The sequence below is a fragment of the Mustela lutreola genome, chromosome 8 (genome assembly GCF_030435805.1).
Source record: "Mustela lutreola isolate mMusLut2 chromosome 8, mMusLut2.pri, whole genome shotgun sequence".
In the NCBI taxonomy this organism is placed as follows: domain Eukaryota; kingdom Metazoa; phylum Chordata; class Mammalia; order Carnivora; family Mustelidae; genus Mustela; species Mustela lutreola.
The window spans coordinates 32,983,049-33,006,307 of NC_081297.1; the positions used below are offsets into that span (position 1 = coordinate 32,983,049).

The 23,259-nt window shown below is 37.6% G+C and overlaps 1 protein-coding gene across 19 annotated transcripts in view; it reads right to left on the bottom strand.

The window, feature by feature from the left end:
- PARD3 (par-3 family cell polarity regulator) overlaps positions 1–23,259 on the bottom strand; it is a 663,820-nt gene that overhangs the window by 337,483 nt on the left and 303,078 nt on the right. For all 19 annotated transcript variants that reach the window (XM_059184236.1, XM_059184243.1, XM_059184241.1 and 16 more), the window contains exons 4-5: positions 21,804–21,982; positions 151–282 (exon numbers count right to left, since the gene is read on the bottom strand). In XM_059184236.1, the coding sequence (XP_059040219.1) occupies positions 151–282; positions 21,804–21,982 (311 nt within the window). The remainder of the gene's footprint in view (positions 1–150; positions 283–21,803; positions 21,983–23,259) is intronic.

Genomic DNA, 23,259 nt, shown 5'->3' on the forward strand with positions numbered 1-23,259 from the left:
ATTAGACAAACTGACAGAAAGCCTGGTACTTACCTGAAGTCTGTTAGAATAATTGACCTTTAATCATCACAGTGATGGAGAGAAACATGTTTCAGGGTATGAGCTAGAAGTTACACCAATGACACGTGTAGAAGGATTAATTTATGTTACCTGTTCTTGCTTCTCCAGCCACCTGTCCACCATTGGGTGACTGGCACTCAGAGATGAGCGAGCATTGTCTCTCTGAAACTGGTGAGACCAGTTACTAGCATCCCGTGGAAGGCTTCTGTAGTTTTCATCTTTCTATTCAAAAAGAAACAAAAAGGCGTCTTGTCAAAAAACAGACCTTGCAAATGAACGATGCACTTGGTCTTTCAAAAGTAGCAGAAAAATGATTTTGCAGACTTAAAATATTTTCCCCAAATCTATACAAAATAGCTGACTGAGGACATTTCACCCAGATTAGGCCTCATGAATGCAGTCATCCGTCTAGGGGAAGGGGATATAATGGCGGGAGCAGGAAGGCAGACACGCGCATATGCGTACAGGAGACGAAACCATTTTCCCTGCACTCCCTCCCAAACCAATCTCCGCAGGCCAGTTACATGCACCAGAAAAAGAAAAGTATTTCTCTACAAGACTGTTGTTCTCTCTCAATCAAGGGATGTTCTCTTTTCCTCTTCTTTCTAGTCTTATAATAATATTGTGAGATATTTTCTACAATTCACCAAAAATGTTTAAAATAAGAAAGATTAAGGAACTTACTCTTTATTTACAACTTTGTAGTTGTGTGATTTTGGGCAAGCGACTTAAGATCCTTTAGACTGTTCTGTTAGCTACTTCATGGGTTAGTTGAAGCATTAATTCAAATATCAAATAAAGAAAAAAATCAATCTATCCCAATACAGGGTACATAATAGATGCATAATTGCTTGCCCCAACATGCTTATAGCAAGTGAAGTCTTTAAATAAAAACCTAGTTAGTTGATAAATATTTATTTAGTATGTTCCAAAGCGGGCACCTGGGTGGCTCAGTTGCTTAAGCAAGTTTGCCTTTGGCTCATGTCATGATCTCAGGGTCCTGAGATCGAGCTCCGTGTTGGGCTCCCTGCTCTAAAGGGAGTCTACTACTCCGTCTATCTACTTCTCCTTCTACTCATTCTCCAATCCCTCTCAAAGAAATAAATAAAACCTTTTAAAAAGAAATACATCCCGGGGAGCCCAGGTGGCTCAGTGGGTTAAGCTGCTGCCTTCAGCTCCGGTCATGATCCCAGGGTCCTGGGATTGAGCCCTGCATTGGGCTCTCTGCTCAGTAGGGAACCTGTTTCTCTTCCCCTCTCTCTGCCTGCCTCTCTGCCTACTTGTGATCTCTGTCAAATAAATAAATAAAATCTTAAAAAAAAAAAATACATCCCAAAGCCACCAAATGTTACTGGATGTATCTTTGAAATAATAACGTACAACAATCTGCTTTGGCTTTTGGGCTGCAAAACCTAATTTCAATGTCCTGAAGAGAAATGAGAAGGCTAGGATAAGGCAGAGAAGTCAAACATTCTAGCTCAACATGTAAATCTAAATATTTTCTACAAGGACAAATTTAAAATGCTACCATCAGTTCCCCACTTAAGTGAAGGACCAAAACATTCTCCTTAATAACTTTGTTAAGGATAATCCGGTTGTATACATTATACACATGACTGCTTCTTATTCTTCAATTCTTAATCCATCTGAGCAGCATATACAGAGAAACAAAAAAGTATCATGTAATAGGTTTGCATTGCATAGACCATAGCAATAGACCAAGATTCTGTTTTCTGCTCCTTCACGAATTCCATCAGAGAGAAAAAAGCTTCAAAATGGATCGATAGTCCTGAACCTATGCCACTATTGTGGTGCACAGAAAATATTTTTAGATCTATAAATATTTATCAGTGTAAACTTCAGTATGAAACTTTAATAAAAGTTTTCTTCTTAGTATACCTAGATAATAAACTAAAACCTCAACAGAATTAAACATCAGCAGCAAATATTTTTACTAGGAAACCTCTACACATGTCCGATTACCGCAGCTCAGAAAGCTGTTAACAGAGCACATGACCTCCAGCACAAGGAAACCACGAAGATTACGATGCTGCTCCATACCCAGGAATTAGGGACTGACCTTGGTTGCAGGAACATGGAAATGGGAACCATAAGCAAAGGACACAGACAAAGGAAAAGAATAAAGCAACAGAAGAAACCAAAGCCCACTGTATCTCAAAATACTAGGAGCTCTGCCTTAAAACTGCTGCGTGGTAACTTGAGAACAAAGCAAAATGAGCTGACTTACTGCCAAGAAATTCAAATTAGTCATAAAGGGTAGATAAATGTATTAAGGGCAGAATCTTCAATGTCCATGGAGGAGGGACTAGGAGCACGGAGACACACAAGTACAGTTTTTATGCCACGATCTTGGGGCTGCTCCCAGTGGCTGACAACCTGGCTTCTCTATTCATTTTCCACCATTAGAGGTGATTACTGCATCAGCTCTACTTTGAAAAAGGAATAACTGAACACAAGGCATTAAAAATCTATTCTGCCTTTTCACTAGGAACTGTATTTCTGGGAAACCAACAGTGCCAGTGGATGAGGGGAAGCACGTCTTTTCAGAAGAACGCCACGTAGAGCCAACAGAATAATGAAGAGATTTAGAAAAATCACCATCTTCAGCTCCTAATGAAATAACTCATTCAGGCAAAGATAACCAACGGACGCTGGAGCTGTTAGTGAAGAGTGGACAGTGAGCTGGGTGTTCAAAGACAAAATACAACTTACAAAGGGAAAAGCGGATCTTGAAAACGAAGAAACCAGAAGACACAAAATGCTCACTTTCCTTGGTATCTACTAATCCAGGCTGTTAATGGTACATTCTTTTTATTCCTTTTGAATCTCCACCATTCTTTTTCTTGCCTGCAATGGCCCTTAATAGCTTATCTATGGCCTGCTCACTCCTGTCTCCTCAGCCAACTCCTCCCTCCCGACAACTTCTAGGCACTGAATTCAGGATCTAAATTTCCAATCGGCCATCCCCAAAAATACCTCCAAATCAACAGATTCAAAATGAAACTTGCTTACACTATCAATTCCGGTGCCCTCCTGAAAAATAACCATCATGCTCTGTACCTCTTTCGACCCAATCTCTCATCTGAAGCCAGTACAGCAGCCTTCGAACCCGAGGCTGATCCCCGCCTTAACCTCTCCAGCAATGTTCTCTGCCACCTCCCACAGACGACTGTACTAAAATGTGCGCTGGAGGGGCGCCTGGAGGCTCAATCGTGAACCATCTGCCTTCTACTTGGGTCATGATACCAGGGTTCTGGGGTCGAGCCCCGCATCGAGCTCCCTGCTAGGCAGAAAGCCTGCTTTCCCTCGCCCACTCCCCCTGCTTGTGTTCCCTCTCTCACTGTTTCTCTGTCAAATATATAAGTAAAATCTTAAAAAAAAAAAAGTATGCTGGAGCTGTGGGGCAGACACCACAGCTAGCCTGGAGGAACCTGCGCACAATCATGCTCAAGGTGCCACACGCCTCTTTGCCTTCACTTAAGCTCTTTTGGAGCCTAGACTCCAATACCATTTCTTCTTGTAAGATCATTTCCCATTTTTCAACACCCAATGCAATCACTATTTTCTCTAAGAAAGATTCTTGGACTTTCAACAGACATTGGCATGTCATGCTTTTTGTTACCACTATCTTCTAATTTTACTTCTAATTACAGTTCTGACTTATAATTTAGTTAATTTTTAAAATTGCTATTTCCACTATTCCAGCAAAACCGAGGGAGAAGATCACCATTCACCTCTAAACTCAAGCACTTAGCTCAGTGGCCTATACCAACATGAAGGGCTTTTTCTTCAATACGCATTGTATTTCCTATTTTCACATGGTTCAGATGCCCAGAATTTTCAAAGAACACTTCTATAAGTTGTTCTAAAAATTAATAAGTGAATGCTTTCAAAAGGCATCATGATAAGCATCAGTGAAATGCATTTTCACTGAAATATAATGATTGTACTTGTAGATTTATACAAGATGTGTAACTCTGTTTTATGCCCATTTCAATTTAATGTCACACCTACAATATACAATGTCTGTGGATAATGTGATTACTTCCAATTGCATCCAAAAGGCAGTGTGACATCTCTCCATTTTCATCAATTATGACATGTAATTCATGTTTCAGGCCATCACAAAGTAATCAGATTAAAGGAGATAAGAGCTATAGATTTTAAAAAAAAAAATTGTCCTCTTGAACTCCACCCGAAAAACTCAATTTTATATTTACAGAATCAACTTTGAGTAGTTAATAGATAACAAAAATAAAATTAACCCCTCATATCAAAAAAGTTTTCCTAATTCAATACTGTTATGGTAATGTCAATAATGAATTCATGCATTAATTTATAAGGTATGAGAAGCCCAGCTGAAGTATCTTAGTCTCTGTCAAGAAAGCAAAGAATTTCTAAAATGTATTAGGAATCACTATGCAATATATACTTTAGTTTGTGGATAGCAACATGTAGGCACTACTCGCATTGCACTCATGTTCTTCTTCACAATCCTGAGCTTGATCCAAAGTTCATACAAAGACTGGAGTCCTAGAAAGTTGTGATTCTGTATTTATGGGTATATCAGCAAACAGCATAACATGCAATATGATTTCTCCTTTACAATACATGCTTGGATATTCATGATTTCCAATTGAAATGTATAAAGTACATACTATTTTCAGCTTAAAAATATTTATTTTGGTGTAAATGATTTTAGAAACCTAGTAGTCTTAAATTTGGTGATCTGAAGAGGCACCTGCACCCCAATATTTACACAGCAATGTCCACAACAGCCAAACTACGGAAAGAGCCCAGATGTCCACCAAGAGATAAATGGATAAAGATGATGTGGGTTGTGGGTGGGGGGTGTGTGTGTGTGAGAGAGATAATGGAATATTACTAAGCCATCAAAAAGGAAATCTCACCATTTGCAATGACATGGATGGAACTGGAGGGTATTATGACAAGCGACAAGCGAGATAAGTCAATCAGAAAAAGAAAATTATCATATGATCTCACTTACAGGTGGAATTTAAGAAATATAACAAAGGATTGTAGGGGCAAGAGAGGAAAAAATAAAACGAGATGAAATCAGAGAGGGAGATAAAATGTAAGAGACTCTTAATCATGGGAAACAAACTGGAGAGGAGGGAGGTGGGGGAGGGAGGGGTAACTGGGTGACAGACATTAAGCAGGACATGTGATGTAATGAGCACTGGGAATTATATAAGACTGATGAATCACTGACCTCCACCTCTGAAACCAATAATATATCATATGTTAATTAATTTAAATGAAAATAAAGTTTTTTAAATAAATAAATGCCATATCCTCTAGCAAACCCAACTACATTGTAAGCTTTGGAGAAAGGACCATCTTCCTACCCCTACCCATGATGTCCAGCACTGAGCCTTTCGGAAAGTAGGTATACAGCAAATATTTAATGTACTTAACAGAAGAAGCAGCTATGAGAGATCATAATAATAAACACAAAAAAGAATTTAAAAAAAAAACTCATTATAAGCATTGCACTGACATTGAAATATTTGAACTCCGAAAGATCTGATGAGCATTTCTCAAAACATTCCCGAACTCATTGATTCTGATTAGCAATGAACCTAAACTCACTACCTATGTGAACTTTGAGTAGGAGTGCCTGACAGGACATATTGATAAACATACTGCTTTCTTCTTCCAAATTATATATGTTAATTTATTTTTGAAAAGAATTTTCTCTTAGTTTATTTGTGAGTTTGCATTCCTATGTTCCCATTTTTAAATAAAAAATAAAAGTTAAAAAAATTTTAAAGACGAAGTATGAAGGCATTTCCTTCATTTGTTTTTGAAAGAAAGGAATGTCGTAGATGTATAAACAACAACGACAAAAAAAATAGTAGTCTTAATATGTCTATGCAGATTATCTACATATTTAATGGATCAGACTATCATCAGCTACCAAAAAAGTGAACATTTTTAAGTTAAATGTATTTTAAAAACCTGTACTTTCTAACCTAAAGGAAAAAAAAAAAAAACAACAAAAATCTTTGCCATTAATATTTTTGTAACAAGTCAGAGCTGCATTTATTTAAAAAAAAAAAACTGGAGAATGTGACTTTAAATCTATTTCATTCTATGATCAAATTAATGCCTCCGTTCTGTATATTTCTGTTTTCCAAAATAAAAACAGAAATCTTTTTCATTAGACTTAGAAAAATCTGTCAGTAGTACCAATATGCAAAATCCAAATAATTATTAAATTTGCTAATGACAAAAAATAATCTATTATAGTAAAGCCACTACTACTTTATCTAACGATTTTTATAAGAAAAATACCATAAGGAATTACTCTCCTTTATTTTTTAATTACAATTTTAATCCTTCACTCATGAGGCTGTCCCAAACAGCCATTCAGCTTTACTTTCCCTCTTGCCAGAAAAAAACAGATGTTCCTGCTGTGATCAGGGATTTTCCTTATCATCTAAATGTACTGCCATATCATCAGGTGTCAAAAAGCCACCCAGGCTGAGAAATGCATATTAATTTTCTGCTCCCTGGTAGCAGTACCCTAGTTATGCAGTAAATCTCTTTCAGGATAGGGAAAGGAACTGTCCTCTCTCCCCCATCACTCCTCCCCAAGCCAATTACAATTCAATAAAAAGAAACCACACAGAACCCACCCAGGGCCTTGGGATAGGAGCTTATTCCTTTCATACTAAGCTGAAACTCCAAAGCTTTATCTCTCAGAAACAGCTACTTAGCTGATGGTCAGATTCCTTGGCAAGCCTACATCCTTATGTTGCAGAAATATAGGAATATTTCAAGAACGTTACAGAAGTACCAGATATTTCTATGTTAGTTTAAGAAACCCAACTACAGCTCTACTTTTTTTCAATGCAAAAATTCCAAACACCTTTTTAAAAACCATTAGGAATTGTGTCATTTTGACATGCCGAACGTTCAGTGCATATAAATTTAACTTTTGTACCCTCTATATAAGCATCCTATGGTTTCAAATATCCCCATGCAGTTTTCAGATTTTAAGTTTATAACTATTTTTCAACTCAGCAATCCTAGAACTCAATTTTCTGTGTTATCATTTCCCTAAGAAATGATACACAAACACCAAAGAAACTATTTTCAGAATGTCTAACCTGAAATTATAAGACTGAAGTGAAATTAGTAATGATGGTTTAGAATTTTTTTTTTAATTACATAAAGTTTGTACCAATTACCAGTAATCACATTGTTGGGTCAATATAACAGACCCATTCTGGTCTCTATGCCCAGAGTTTACCTTGTGTGCTTCCTGATAGCTATATCAGAGCATGACCTTGGAAGCAAGGCCAAGGCTAACGCGTAGCAGAAGAAAGCAACCATAAAATGGTCTGTAAATAGGATTTTTATCAATGTACTTTTCTGACCTTCAAATCGTCCTCTAGTTAATAAATGAGAAAGAAAAAAAAAAAAAAAGAGAGAGAGAGAGACATGGGATTGGGAATAAACTGACTCACACAAAAAATAATAGATTCAATAAACAACCTGTAAATGAAGGCAGAAGGTTTGGCCATCACTGTCCATTTAAACCAACTACATGCCTATTAATATACTTTTTTAAATAAAGAAACATAGGGTTTTATTCCAAACACAGTATTATCACCACTTATCCCAGACACATGGCTGTATAATGAACTTTATTTGAAATCCACGGTGACCAATATCCTACATGAAATGCCCCCTGTGTTACTGATCTGAGGTCAAGGAAATTCATCTCCATATTAGCTAAGCCCATATTCTCTGTAATTCCTGCATATATAAAAAAGTATAATCACTTTTTTGGTGGGTAGACAGATAGGTATCTCCTACTCTCCTTTTAGGTAATTGATTTCTTCCACATTCTTAATCATTTTTTAAAAATTATTATTTGGCAGAAAGAGATCACAAGTAGGCAGAGAGGCAGGCAGAGAGAGGAAGGGAAGCAGGCTCCCTGCTGAGCAGAGCGCCTGATGTGGGGCTCGAACCCAGGACCCCGGGATCATGACCTGAGCTGAAAGCAGAGGCTTTAACCCACTGAGCCACCCAGGCACCCCACCACATTCTTATTCATTAATGAAAGGGCTAAAGAGATAAAAGAAGGAGTCTGTACCTACAAATCTGTTCTTACTCTGGAACAGAATTATGACAAGACAAAGAGGAAATTCAAACATCCATATGTTTCTGTCAAAATTCTATTAGTAGGCTACATATCATTAGTGATAGTCTACTAAGGTGTGGTACAATTTGTGATGAGACATTGATTATACTGATACTGTAACTTTTTAAAAATGAAAAAACACCAAAATGCAGATATTTCTGAATGCCAAAACATTTATTAGAGTACCTCTGTAGCTCAAATTTCATTAACACATAATTTATTTTTACACCTCTATTTTTCCATTCTAAACTGAGTTTAAATTTTGAAGAATTAGCAGCAAAAATTGAAAATGACTTATCCAAGCAGATTTTATTTTTATTATTGTGCAAAATCAAAACTCCGATAATGTACATCAAATTTTACTAGTTTTTTTCCCTTTGAAATATTAAACGTACAAAGTTCTTAAAATTCATTCTGACCTGAAAAATCTGTCTTTGCAGTCTTTACAACATGTGTTCAGTAGCTTCTAGATCACAGAATTCCATTTAGATCAGTGGGACACTCAAGAATGCTGAATATGCCAGGGGAAAAAATTCTTGTTTGGAACTCTACAGAAAGTACACATTTGAAAATCATGATTAATTTGCAAGTAAGTTTCCTGTCACGGACCAAATCCTTCTGGTTGGTATGCTGACAAAACCAGAAGTATAACATTTTAGTTTTACTCACAACTTGCAACTAACCAGTAACTCAGTAACTGCTGTAACATCAGATAAGAAAAATAACCCCCCAGAGCACCGACCTGCACTGGGTATCAACATTAAGGGATCCGTTATGAAAACCAGTCGGCCAAATATCTCACAGAGATGCAGGCCAACTTACAAAGGCCGTGACATTTCCAGAGGTGACCATGAGGGCACAGATTTCTCTGAAGCCACCAGAACTGGTCATGGAGCAGACAAGGATATCTAAGAGGAAAGAGATCAGCAAAACTCAGCCTCATTCAGGCTATTTATTTGAACCTCTTTCTTCCGTTGTTTTTAATCCATCTCAACAGTTCAGAATACCGTGAAAAACTTTAGATCCAGATTTTTAAATCTGGAAGGAGAAAAGTGAGAGACTATTCAGCTTAACCTCTTACCATCTAAAAAGCAGAAACAGAGGCTGAGAGAAGTTGCAACAAATGTTCTGTGGAGATGAGGGTGAGTAACCAGTTCCCAGGGTTTTATCTACCCATTTCAATGTCCAATGTCTGAGCAATGAATTCTAACTCTCATGCGATAAACCAGGAACCGTGGTTTACCTGGGTAACGATGGTAATTTCTGAGATCCAGCCATTCCCACAAAATGACCCTCTCCCAACAGAAAAGTATCCCTTGAGTTCTTGTACATAAACTAGGGCAAAGCCAATATATAATCTTGTATCACAAATTATATTTACAAGAGAGATGGTTGGCTCCCTGATAAACACTGCCTAGTCTCAGGAATAATTAGGAGTAAAATGTTTGCTTTAAAATGGTTTTAAATTGGGGCACCTGGGTGGCTCAATCCCTAAGTGACCAACTTTTCGTTTCAGCCCAGGCTGTGATCCCACAGATTTCAAGACAGAGCCTCATACCGGGCTCCATGCTCCACAGGGAGTCAGTCTGAGGATTCTCTCCCTCTCCACCCCTGCCCCTACATACTCAGGCGTGCCCATGTGTGCTCGTATACATGCCCTCCTTCTCTCTCTCTCTCTCTCTCAAATAAATTTTTTTTATTTATTTATTTAAATGGTTTTAAAACAATCTCTTTCCAGGTATAACTGGGATTATCTCCTTTATCCTTTGAAAACATCAGTAAGAACATAAGGAGAAGGTAGCCTGGAAGGATAGTTTAGTATTTTTCAAATTACAAAAACATTATCCCCATCTGGATTCTGAGGAACTAAGGGAAATAACTTCAAGGGAAGCAGTGATAATAGGCGCTGCCATTTTATTTCTTGCCCAGTACTTCATAAAAACCAACATGACTAGGGCACCTCGGCGGCTCAGTCGGTTAAGCACCAGACTCTTGATCTCAACTCATGATCTCAGGATTGTGGCATAGAGCCCCATCCAGCTCTACCCTGGCTGTGAAACCTGCTTAGGATTCATATTCTCTTTCCCTCTGTCTCTCTCAAAGACAAAAAACAAAACAAAAATGTCACCCAATTGCCATATGGCCACAGGCATTCCACAATCAGAAAGTATAATGAATGGAGAAAAGAGACCACCATTTTTTACCCTGTTCTTTTTTTTTTTTTTAAGATTTTTTTTTTTTATTTTTTATTTCTTTGACAGAGAGAGACTCAGTGAGAGAGGGAACACAAGGAGGGGGAGTGGGAGAGAGAGAAGCAGGCTTCCTGCCAAGCAGGGAGCCCTATACAGGGCTCGATCCCAGGATCCAGGGATCATGACCCAAGTTGAAGATGGAGCCACCCAGGTGTCCCTACCCTGCTCTTTCAACAAAGGCAAGTGTATACAAACAAAATAAATATAAGTATTTCAGGTCAGGTTACATTTTGAAGAGCCTGGCTCATTTTCCAAAACTACAATAAAAATGAAGAGCAACATTTGACTAATGCTGCTTGACTCTGAAAAACACATTTAAATCTGAAACAATTTTAAAACATTTTAGAAAGTGCTACATATTTCTTATTTTGACAGCAAGAAATACCTATCCACATTTCATTTTCTTTCAAAAACATGTACCTCTAAACGTTTGTATTGCCATGCTAAAATTATAAATAACAATAGCATTTTGCATCAGGAGCAATTTGCACAACACCAAGAGATGAAGGGAACAGATGCCAGGGAATGAAAGGGAGAAAGTAAAATACTTAGAGTAGTTGCCTAATCCCAAAATATCTACAATCTTACACATTATCTAAATGTGCAACATGAATTTTTTTTATTTACCTAAATGTTCTTCATGTTAATTTAAAAGCAATATATATATATATTCAAAGAAATCACTAAAACTTGGAAAATCAAGATAACTAGCTACATAACTAGCCTGCCAATGTAAATATTAGCACTCCCTTCTTATTTTTTTCAGTGTACAATCATAACTTCAATGAACTGAGCAGATTAACAAACAACTGAGTAATTTCTGTGCAAATCCCTAGGTACAGTTGACGATTTGACTTTCTTAACGTTTTTCCCTTACTTGTGAAATTGCCTCCTCAGGTAAATATCTCCACAGATTTTTTAAAACGAAGAAAAAATATTTTCACTTATCAAAATCCCATCCTATTTATGCTCCTCATACAATCATAATGACTTTTCTGGAGAATTCCATCTCCACACAAAAAGCATTTATCATAAAGAAATTGAGAGCTCAAACTTCTAAAGAATTAAGTCCTTCTCTCCTATCTATCAGCAGAAAAATCGTGTTCTCTAAGCTGGATATTAATTTTCAAGGAATCTATTTTTCTTCCTGAATGATAACTGAAAATCCCAACTTTAAAAAACATGATTCCAGAAAATTTGGAGTACTTCTTATTGAAACCCCCTTCTGTCTCCCCCTCAAAACCTTAACAATTTGAATAAAGGGACAACAAAACAGCTGTTGTAGCAGAATGACTCGACAAAAATTAAAGACACAAGTGGGAGTACCCAGCCATAAGAATGCAGCAGGTGTAAGACTGGTAAGCATTTCTCAAATTCAGTCCTGTCATAGGGAAGGCTACCAACCATCAATCCCTAGTAATAAAATCAGTTGAAAAGCTTTCATTAGAACTCATTTCCATGGGCACTTGGGTGGCTCAGTTGGTTAAGCCTCTGCCTTTGGCTCAGGTAATGATCTCAAGGTCCTGGGACTGAGCCCCAAATTGCATTCTCTGCTCAGCAGGGAGCCTGCTTCCCCCTCTCTCTGCCTGCCTCTCTGCCTACTTGTGATCTCTGTCAAATAAATACATAAAACCTTTTTTTTTTTTTAAAAAAAGAACTCATTTCCAAAGAGAAAAATACATCTCTGACAATGACCAGGTGTGTTCAAGGGTTCACAGAGATCTGTGGCTGAGTCCTGGTTCCACACATGCCAGGTACCTGTGCCTGAACTGCTATCTCTAATTCTCAGCCCAAAATGTGGGTGACACCATATGCCTTGGAAAACTGGGTTTTAAAGACTTCTTGGGATGGAAAAAAATTTAGATTTCCTGAAAAGTTGTGAAAATAGTAGAGTCCCTACCCACTCTTCACCCAACTTCCTCCAATGTTAACATCTTACATAACCTTGGTATAGTTGTCCAAACTAAGAAATCAACACTGATACAATACTATTAACTACACTAACAGATGTATTTGCAATCCATCTGTTCCCCCCAACCCCCACTAATGCCCTTGTTTCATGCCAGGATCCCAAATTGTATTAAATCCTCACATCCCCTTAATCTCCTCTGACCTGGGACAGTTTTTCAGTCCTTCCTAATTTTTTTTATGACCACAATATTCTTGAAGAATACTGGTGAGGTATCTCATAGAATGGCCCTCGGTTTTTGGTTTGTCCTGAGATTCCTTACAATTAAACTGGAGTTATGAGGTCTGGGGAAAACTCCACTGAGGTGAAATGTCCATGCCATTGTACCATTTCAAGGGTTCACAATATCACCATGACTTATCATTAGTGATATTAACCTTGGTCACCTGGTTAAGGTAAGTCTGTCACTTCTCCACTATAAAGTTAGTATTTTTCACATTCCTTCCTCTCTTCTTAGGAAACAAGTATTAAGTACAGCCAATTCTCAAAAAGAGGGGAATTAAGATCCCCACCTTCTGGAGGGGGACATATTACTTCTACTATTTAGAATTCTTCTGTAAGAAAATTTGTCCCCTTTTTTCCCATTCACTTTTTATTTAGTCATTTATTAGTATCAGTATAGTCTTATGGATATTTATTTTGGTCTTTGGATTACAGTCCAACTATATCTTTATTTTCTCTGCTGTCACTAATGCACATAAAATATCAAGAAGAAGGCCAAATATATAAATTCTCAATAATAATAATATCAAACACAAGGATTAGAGAAAATAGACGAACACAAAGAATTCCTCAAAAAGGGGGCAGAAATGGAGATCAGTTAACATAATCACATTATTAGTACAGATATTCATGAAGCCAGCATACTTTTACTTAAGACTAAGATGTTAAGATATAATACAGACTTGGTGAGGTTTTACCAAAATATGCCAGATCTAATAATAAACACATGCTCATTATTCTTATATTCATGTATAACAGAAAGACTTAAAGGAGATAAAAATAAAAAGGTTATTGTGAAATATTTTACAGTTTAAATTGTTCAACTAAATGAACATTGGCAGGGACCCCTGGGTGGCTCAGTCAGTTAATAGTCCAACTTTCTGATTTGGGCTTAGGTCATGATTTTAGGGTCGTGGGATCAGTGGGGAGTCAGGCTCTGCACTCAGCATGGGGATTCTCTCTTCCTCTCCCTCTGCACCTCCCTGCTCATGCAGGCATGCACATACACTCTCTAAATAAATAAGTAAATCTTAATTAAAAAATTTAAAAATTAAATAACTGGGCAGTGTATAAAGTCTGTAAGCATGTTGAGATGTGGGAAGATACTTGTCAAAAGCAGAATCTGAAACTGCAAAATCGAGATTCACATCACAACTTTATCACTGAACAGCTGGCTTAACTATTAGGTGACCTATTTAACCTCTTGGCTTTACCTCTTCATCAATAAAATGGGAACACCAACCACACTTATACAGTAGAGGAGGATTAAATGAGATATATCATGTAACACACCAATCACATTCTCTGACAAGAAGTACTCAAGACAACGTGGCTATGATTATGTGAAAATATCAAAAACCTCAAAAATGGATACAGTTTAGGGATGAGATCGATGGAAACCACTTCTACCCCCACACTGCAAAAAACCTTGACTGAAATGCACTTCTCTAAAGGCAGATGGGAACACAAGGGCACCTGGAATCCGTGCAAATTAAAACCAAGTTTGCCAGAGCAGCTAGAATGCAAGTGGCAGAGGGCTCTGGCCCTGAGCGGTCCCATCCTCTACTTTTTCTGTTAACAGCAGGACCTGAAGTGACTACATCTAACTTTGTGACTTGAAGGAACTAGGCTTATAAGCCAAAGTATCAAAGATTAAAAACAAAAACCAAGTTAAAAAGATGAAATAAGGGGACGCCTGGGTGGCTCAGTTGGTTAAGCAGCTGCCTTCGGCTCAGGTCATGATCCCAGTGTCCTGGGATCGAGTCCCACATCGGGCTCCTTGCTCAGCAGGGAGCCTGCTTCTCCCTCTGCCTCTGCCTGCCAGTCTGTCTGCCTGTGCTCGCTCTCTCCCCCTCTCTCTCTCTCTGATAAATAAATAAAATCTTAAAAAAAAAAAACACATATCTTATAAAAAAAAAAAAAGATGAAATAAGGCCAAAATATTTTTAAGTGTATAAAAGCCATGCAAATGTTTGTTCAATATAAGTCAATCAATGTCATTTCTCAGTTCTCTCCCCCCAAATCAAGAAAAACAGGTGTAACGCATTCATTTCCCCCTCTATCCTATGTAACTTTGAGGGTACTCAATAAAGATTTTCACATTTCTGGAATGGTTTGTGAACTCTAAAAATACCACATCCAGGCTCAAAAATTTTCTCAATAGCACCTTAGGATTTTATAACTTTGAACACAAATTATAATATTCAAAGCAAGTGAAGATAGATTATATCCCTACCGGTGACACAGAAATAGATGAGACCAGGTTATTAACAACTCTTACTAGGTGCTCTTGGCAGTTGAAGCCAGCCTATTGTAGAAATGATTATAACCATCACTTACTAAAAGCACACAACTGTACTGCAATCAAATGAAGATCTTTTAATATGCAAAATAGGAGGGTGAAATTTATAGTTTCAGAGGCCTTTAACGGGAAATACAAATGTTGCAGCAGAACGGTCTAACATTTAAGTCTCAGTTGGATCTCCCTTGAAGCTAATGCCCCAGAAAATTAAACATAGCTATAGGTCTCTCGCAGAGGAAACATGTGGTTTTAGGGGATGATCTCAGCTCATCCTTTGAGGTTTTTAGATGATTACTGTAACTAGCTAACCTCTACGATTGGCTCACAAATGACAAAAGACAGACAATGTTTTTCAATAGCCACCTGGTCAAACGTACTAGCTTAAAAATGAAAGAGCATACTCAAATGTACCAATATGACTGGACTTCTGCGTTAGAAAGCAGAAAGGAGAAGCAGCGACTCCGAAGCCAAATGGTTGAGAAGAGGGATGAGGCAGCAAATAAAGAGGTAAACACAGACTACAACTCTGTAAAAGATGAATGAATGAATGAGCAAGCAAGCGGCTATTTTAGAGTATCATGAGGTAGGAGCCAATGTTAACTAGTACACTGTCAGCATAGAAACCGCCAATAGACTCTGAATAAAACAAGGAGTGGGCACTTTCTGGAAGTCCCTTGTGTCTGAATTAGCATTGGTGACTTCACACATGATAATGGGAACACGGTGCCTTGACCCGATGTATTGAAATGCACTTTCAACTAAGATTGGGGGTGGAGGACAATATGCCAAGGAAGGAGAGACAGGTACACTACTTGTATCAGAGCTTCTATTTAGAAAAGATAAGTCCGATTCTAGGTGGGCACGGACAGGATAGGACCCAACATCGCAGCAAGTTGTTAGATTACTTTTATTTAAAACTCAAAAAAATTTTTCATTTTAATGGACTTTTGATTAAAAATGATAAATTTGAGCAATCTAAGTATGAGAAGTGAAATATCACAAAACCAAATGCGGTAAATGTTCCAGACTCTATTCTGCTATGATAGGAAAATTAGCCTAAAAGAAGACATCTCAAAATAGACATAATACTCTTATTTACCCTCTCCTAACAGGCAAACAAACACACTTCCTTTTCAGCTGAACTTCAGTTCTCAAAAAAAAAAAAAAGACTGTGCCCTGAAGTCAGTAAAGCAGCTTTAAGTAAACACACAAATCTCCTGAAATAGGTAAATGAATCCATCACTACAAGTGTATTTCATCTTTTTAAAGTTCACAGGTGATTCTGATGCAGAGCCAAATGGGAGCCATTAACATCTATAGTACGATAGTAAGTTCCAGAACTCAGGAACAGTACCACTTGCTTCTTTTTCTTTATCCTCTATCGCTCACTCCATCTGGGCCTCCTCGCAGTGCTTTATACAACATAAGTACTTCACACTTTATTAGTCATGAATGTATGAGAAACAATTATCAGTAGCTTTAAAAATATCCATTCCTTTGGTCAAATAAGCCTACTTCAGGAATCTGTTCTAAGAAAATAATAAGAGATGTCAATATAAATTAATATATTAGGATCTTTTTTGAAGGGTACTTCTAAAGGTTACTTATTAGAGAGAAAAAAAAATTGGCGAAGTATAAATGTCAAGCAACAGGAAAGTCACCAAATAAAACAATAGACACCAACTACAAAAAAAAAAAAAAAATCAGTACATAAAAGAACATTATGCAAGCTATCTATATTTATGACATGGGAAAATGCTCTCAATATAAGACAAAATTAGAAAAAAAAAAAGTCAAGAAATTAAACCATGTTCACTGGATGATTCCCCACTGGTAATAGGGACAGCCACCAACTATACAGAGCTCTGCTCCAGGGTCCCAAGTCAATACACCAGACTGTCAATAACACTTATCTACACCATTCCAAATTACTTACTTGCTTCTTTATACTTTTCATTACTTTATAAATGCAAAGAGCAAACAGTAGTATTATAAGAAAAAGACTATGGGGAAATCTTAAAATATACTACAGAAATGTTTCTGTAAGTATTTTTCTAAAGTTAAAAGAAATATCTCCTAACTCTTCTAATGAACAGAAAAAAAGATGACAAAGACAATTAAGACAGCAACTCTTCCAGGAGCTTGTGTATATGAGGAGTACTGGACAGATACCAAACATGTCAAGCAACTAAGAAATAATAAATCCAGGGTGTCAGAAATCTTCTAAAGTCTCTTAAGAACTTTAAAAATAAAAATTTACAAGACACTGATGCTAATATAAAATGTTGTCTTACAACTTTCTTCCCCTTACATCAAGATATGTTTTTTTCTTTTTTTTTTTTTTTAAGATTTCATTCATTTATTTGACAGAGATCACAAGTAGGCAGAGAGGCAGACAGAGAGAGGAGGGAAGCAGGCTCCCTGCTGAGCACAGAGACCAACGTGGGGCTCGATCACAGGACCCTGGGATCATGACCTGAGCCAAATGCACAGGTTTTAACCCACTGCGCCCCTCAAGATATATTCTTAATGCCACCTTTGTTTTCATCTACCTTTGTAAATTTTCTTTGGTGAGGCAGGGAAGGGGGTTGGTGAAAGGGACAGATTACTTAGAAAGCAACAGCTCTTAGTCTTTGGGGGAAAGGAATAATGGCTTACAACGAGTACACAATGAAATAATGCACAGACTTGATCCTTGAAACTTCATGGCTGGCTGATTCTGTAAGTGCCTCATTACATTGTTCTTGATGGAATGAATCTAATGCTCTCCACATACTATTTAGACTTTATTTGCAGGGACAATGACTTAATAAGGATGACCAAAGAGGTGGCAAAATGATTTAAGTGTTCACACTGATTGAAATACTATTTCCTAAGATGAAATATTAAACAAAATCTCAAATGAAAATACATTTTCTAGCAATATACTTTCCATGCTAAGTATGAGTAAAAAATGTTCTCTAAAAGAGTTGAAAAAGGCAGTCAGCCACAAAATGCTGGCCAACAGGAGTGAGTCAGTGTTCCAAGGAACTTTTTTAAAAAGCCAAGACTCTCTTCTATTCTACATGTCACTTCTAAATTAAAGAATGAAGAACTGTAAGAAATCCAGAAGCCCATAGAATCCTTGGTCTCTCCAAGCTCTCATCTGGTTTTGTTGCACCAAAATCATTCTATGTTGCCCTCTAATTTAATAGTGTAATAACTACATGAACTGGGAAGACTCTACCTCCCACCTCGGTTTTCAGCCACAGGAGCGAGTTCAACACGGTAGCACTTTAACACACCTGAATGGAACTGCCTCGTTCAGAAATAAGAGATTTCAACTGACTGGTGACATCATTCCAAAACTGTGTGTTTTGCTCATCAACTTAAAAAAACAGAGATCACTGGGACGCCTGGGTGGCTCAGCTGGTTAAGCAGCTGCCTTCGGCTTGGGTCATGATCCCAGCGTCCTGGGATCGAGTCCCACATGGGGCTCCTTGCTCATCAGGGAGCCTGCTTCTCCCTCTGCCTCTGCTGCCACTCTGTCTGCCTGTGCTCGCTCTCCCCCCACCCCGATAAATAAATAAAATCTTAAAAAAAAAAAAAAAAAAAAAACAGAGATCACTTAACCATGTTGAGTTATAGAAAAATGTCAACTTATTTTATATATTAAAAATCAATGCATTACAAGACTGTGAATCCTTAACTCCTCTATTTCCATGCATTTATATAGAAAACCTAAACCACTACATATTCATAAAAATGTATAGCATCTTGAGATCATCCAGCATAGGCAAGCTCTCATGCCTCAAGAGAAGGAAATCAAGTTAATACTGATCAGCCATTTTGAATACTAAAAATACAGGACATCATTTTATAAATGAACATAAGATAGATATACACATACAAAAAAGATAATCTCTCAGATCTTAATACAAACAGCTTAAAATTTTGACAGCAAGCTTAGGAAATGGGTACTTGAAAAGTAAAGCCAAAGATAATTCAAAGGACAAATTCATTATGTATTATCCTTTATGTGCGTTGTATGTGAACATGATTTCATCTAAAGATGTATATGGAATTTGAGATCTTTCCAGTGAGAAAGTGTGGGCATTTGGCTACATTAAATACTGTTTCACGTGGGAAAAAGCTTATCGAATGGATAACCATTTTTAAAAACAGAACTACATTCAAATTTGTCTCACAGCACTTATACTCATAATGTGAAAAAAAATGAAAATAGTATAAATAAATGTCTAACAATAAGAATGATAAATTATATTCTACAATGAGATAGTCTGCATCCATTAAAAATATTTTTCAGGGGGCACCTGGGTGGCTCAGTCAGTTAAGCGTCTTAGTCTTGATTTTGGTTCAGATCATGATCTCAAGGTTGTGAGACCAAGCCCCAAGTTGGATTCCACACTGGGAATAGAGCATGTTTAAATTCCTTCTCTCCCTCTGCCCCCTGCCCCACTATAACATATATATTTTCCAATAAAATTCACACCAGGAGAAATCCCTAATATGAAACAAAGTAGAAATAATAAAGATGCCAAGTATGTTGACATAGTATGACTCCAACTCTGTGTGGGTATATATGTGTGTACGTGAGTACGTGTATGTGCCATGGGTGCATATTCCTTATTATCTTAATACTAGGTGTTGCTGCATTTTAGCATTATAAATAATTTAACTTTGTATTGCATTAGTTTCCCAAATTTTTTACAATGATAGATATGGGTTTTTTTTTAAGATTTTTATTTATTTATTTGAAAGAGAGAGACAGAGAGAGAAGAGTACAAACAGGGGGAGCAGTGGGCAGAGGGAGAAGGAGAAGCAGACTCCCCGCCAAGTGGGGAGCCCAATGTGGGATTCAACCCCAGGACTCTGAGATCATCATCAATCCTAGGACCTGAGTGAGGGGACTCACTGGCAGGGTGCCTTACAGTCCTCTGGTAGCTTGCCTCCCTCTGCTACAGCTGGAAGACTAAAATCAACTTCCTAAACCTCCCCTGCAGGTAAGGATCCAGAGGCAAACAGCGTTTTGCGCATCTGGACTCAAGAGCCGGTTGTGGAAGGTGGTGGTTGTGGAAGAGGGAAGAACTGTCCCGGGCTGCTGATGGAGAGAATGGAGGTTGCTGAGACATTTCTGGGTTCAGTTCCCAGCTGCACAAGTGGCAAGCAGCAGGGTGAGCACACCTGGAGACAGGCTGTTAGCATTCGGTGGGCAGATGCAGGGGACGGACCCAGGTCACTTCCTTCCCAGGCAGACGTGCAGGACTGCATGGTTCAGGAAGTCCTGGAAGAGGCCCAGCCTACGGCCCGCTCTTCAAGCTCTTCCAATGATTTTCTGAGACTCCAATTCTAAGTATGAAGTTCGTTTGTTTATGTTTAAAACAGCCACTGTAGTTCTGTTTGTACAACTGAAGCTGACTCACCTACCCAAGATGTTGAAGGAATTAGAAAGAAAATCCTGATTACCTCAATGACTTCTGATTACTCTCCGTAAACCATGCGAAAACCTTTCTAATAGTGCTTTTTTAAAACTGTCAACTTTACTTGTTTATACACTTCTAAATATCAATGTAAATAAAATCTATTCTGAACACAAATTAAATGTCATGAGGCTTATTCATAAGTTGGATACTGCTTCTTTGGATGGTTTACTTCATGGTCAAGCATGCTAAAATTCCAAGCTGGTCTCAATGAGAAGACACTCCAACTTGATTCCTCATCAAATACATGATGAAGTATTTCAGAAAAGTGAAATCTTTCCTGGAAGATTCTTCTCAGTTAAGGTACTCTAGGTGTTCTCTATATCCGCCCCCCCCCCGCCCCGCCCCAGAAATGAACTACTACAAATGAGTGTTTGTAGAAATGCAACAAGTAAGGAAATTTTAAAACTGGCACTTTCCAATAAATGCAAAGGATAAATCAAGCAAACATCAAGCTATACTCACTTCCATATTAACATGTTATTAGTACAATTCAACAAACACATGGTGCTCTATTATTGCTGCATTGAAAAAAATATTAACTCATTCAATAGATGTTTACTGAGACTCAACAGAATCAGCAATAAAAATAAACACAACTTAAAGCTCACTGAGTGAAAGCACAGAGATATAACAGAAAGGGATTATAAGGGCTCTGTAGGAATATAGGACAAAGAGCATTAAGAAACAAATTGAAAAAATAGAATAAAGTTTATTCTTTTAGACTAAATAAATTAGGTCATGGACTGAACTAAATTGGCTCAAAGAAGAAAATGTTATTAAGACTAGGCAGTACACTTCCTTTCTCTAGGAAGAAAAAATTATCAATAGAGTAGTTAGACTATGGATTCTACCTTTATCCTTAAAAGTCCATAATGCTGTAATTTCTTTAATGTACCTCAGGAACCAATATGAATATCTGCTCACACATGTGTAAAACATCTTTGCAAGGACATGCAAAAGGCTAGTAAGGGGATTGCCCCCAAAGAGAAAGAGGACAACTAGGAGACAAAGTAGGTGAGGGATGTTACATGTATACATTTCAAGTCAAAAGAGTCTTCATTGTTAATCATAAATACATTATCTATTAAAAATGGATAAATAAATAAATACATAACATGAATTTTACTATAAAATGCAAGGGCAATATAAAATAGGAAGTCATCTAAACTTTGAGGGAAAAGTTGACACACACACACACACACACACACACACACACACACACAAAGGGCCACAGAGAAGACACGCTAGAAGCAAAGGACCCAGTCAGCAGTTGACATTCACCACTGACACGAAGAAGACACAAAACAGAAATGGTTACCTTCCTGTCACAGGTTTTAGGGCTACCAGCAGTGTTTTGCTTAAGGAAGCCAGCTGTTGTTGACCAGCGTGTGGGGTTTTTCCGTGAAGGCTCTTCAGAAGAAAAATTATTATCACTAATGGAAGTTGAAAGGCCAATTAAAGCTGGGTCACTGCTTCGTCGGACATGAAGAGGCATATCTATAAATACAAAAAAGCATTATATTTTTTTAAATGTAACTCGTGTCTGAAAACTACATATTAGAATAAAGGCAGTGAAACCAAAAATCAGAGTAACACTTAAGGTGACAGTGGGTCACCAGTCTATTATCCCAGTATTCTTAAATAAAATATCATACAGGGGCACCTGGGTGGTACAGCAGACAGCGTTGGACTCAGATTTGGTTTTGGCTCAGGTTGTGATCTCCGCATTATGAGATCGAGCCCCACTTCTCTGAGCGACAAGTCTGCTTGAGATTATCTCTCCCTCTCTCCCTCTGCCCCTCGTGCTCACGCACACACGCATGCTCTCTAATAATACATATTGTACATATTCTAAAATGTAAATAACAATGTGAGCCATGGAACAAATTCTATCTAACTTTTAACCGTACTGGGATTAAAAATACACAATCTAAACTTCCTGGCTCATCTAGTAAGGAATTCTGCTAAATAAGATAATTATTTTGTTCAAAGAAAAAAACGCAAAGCACAATCACATTTCTTATCTTTAAGAGAATAGAAATCTTGAAAGTGATATGTTAATATGCAGGTAGTATCTGGCATATATTCACATATAGGATTCATGAAAGACAGTGTTTCAGCAACTGTATTCACATAAAAGAGGAATCTGTTTGCAACTACTCTCACATAATCATTAACAAACTCAGGTGAATATTTGTATCAATAGCCCTGAGCATATCTAAACAGATACAATCATTGGTAAAGGAGAGAAGGAACAGAACTATAAAACCAGACCTAAGAACAAAAGTACATGAGTCTGTTAACACTGAAAATCAAAAACCCAAAACTCCACTCATCAACTAACTCATCACTCAAAAATGTAATAAATATAAGATGAAAAATTTAAATTATGTTAGACAGCCTGTTTTTAAAAACCAGAATGTAAGGTATGCATTTCTTTAAAAAATCTCTAACAGGGGTACCTGAGTGGCTTAGTCGGTTAAGCATCAGACTTCTGGTTTTGGCTCAGGTCACGATTTCAGGGTCATGAGACTAACCCCCAGTGGGGCTCTGCCCTGGGCGAGGAGCCTGCTTAAAATTCTCTCTCCCTCAGCCCCTCCCCCCAACTCTCTCTCTCTCTCTAATAAATAAATGAATAAATAGTCTCTAACAAAACAGTTTTCAGGGTGAAATAAATCCATCACTTACTCCATGAAAAACATTTTTGGAACACTGAAGCATTAACGGTATGGGCATACAGATCCTAGAGGACGCTCAACTGAAAACAGACTCTA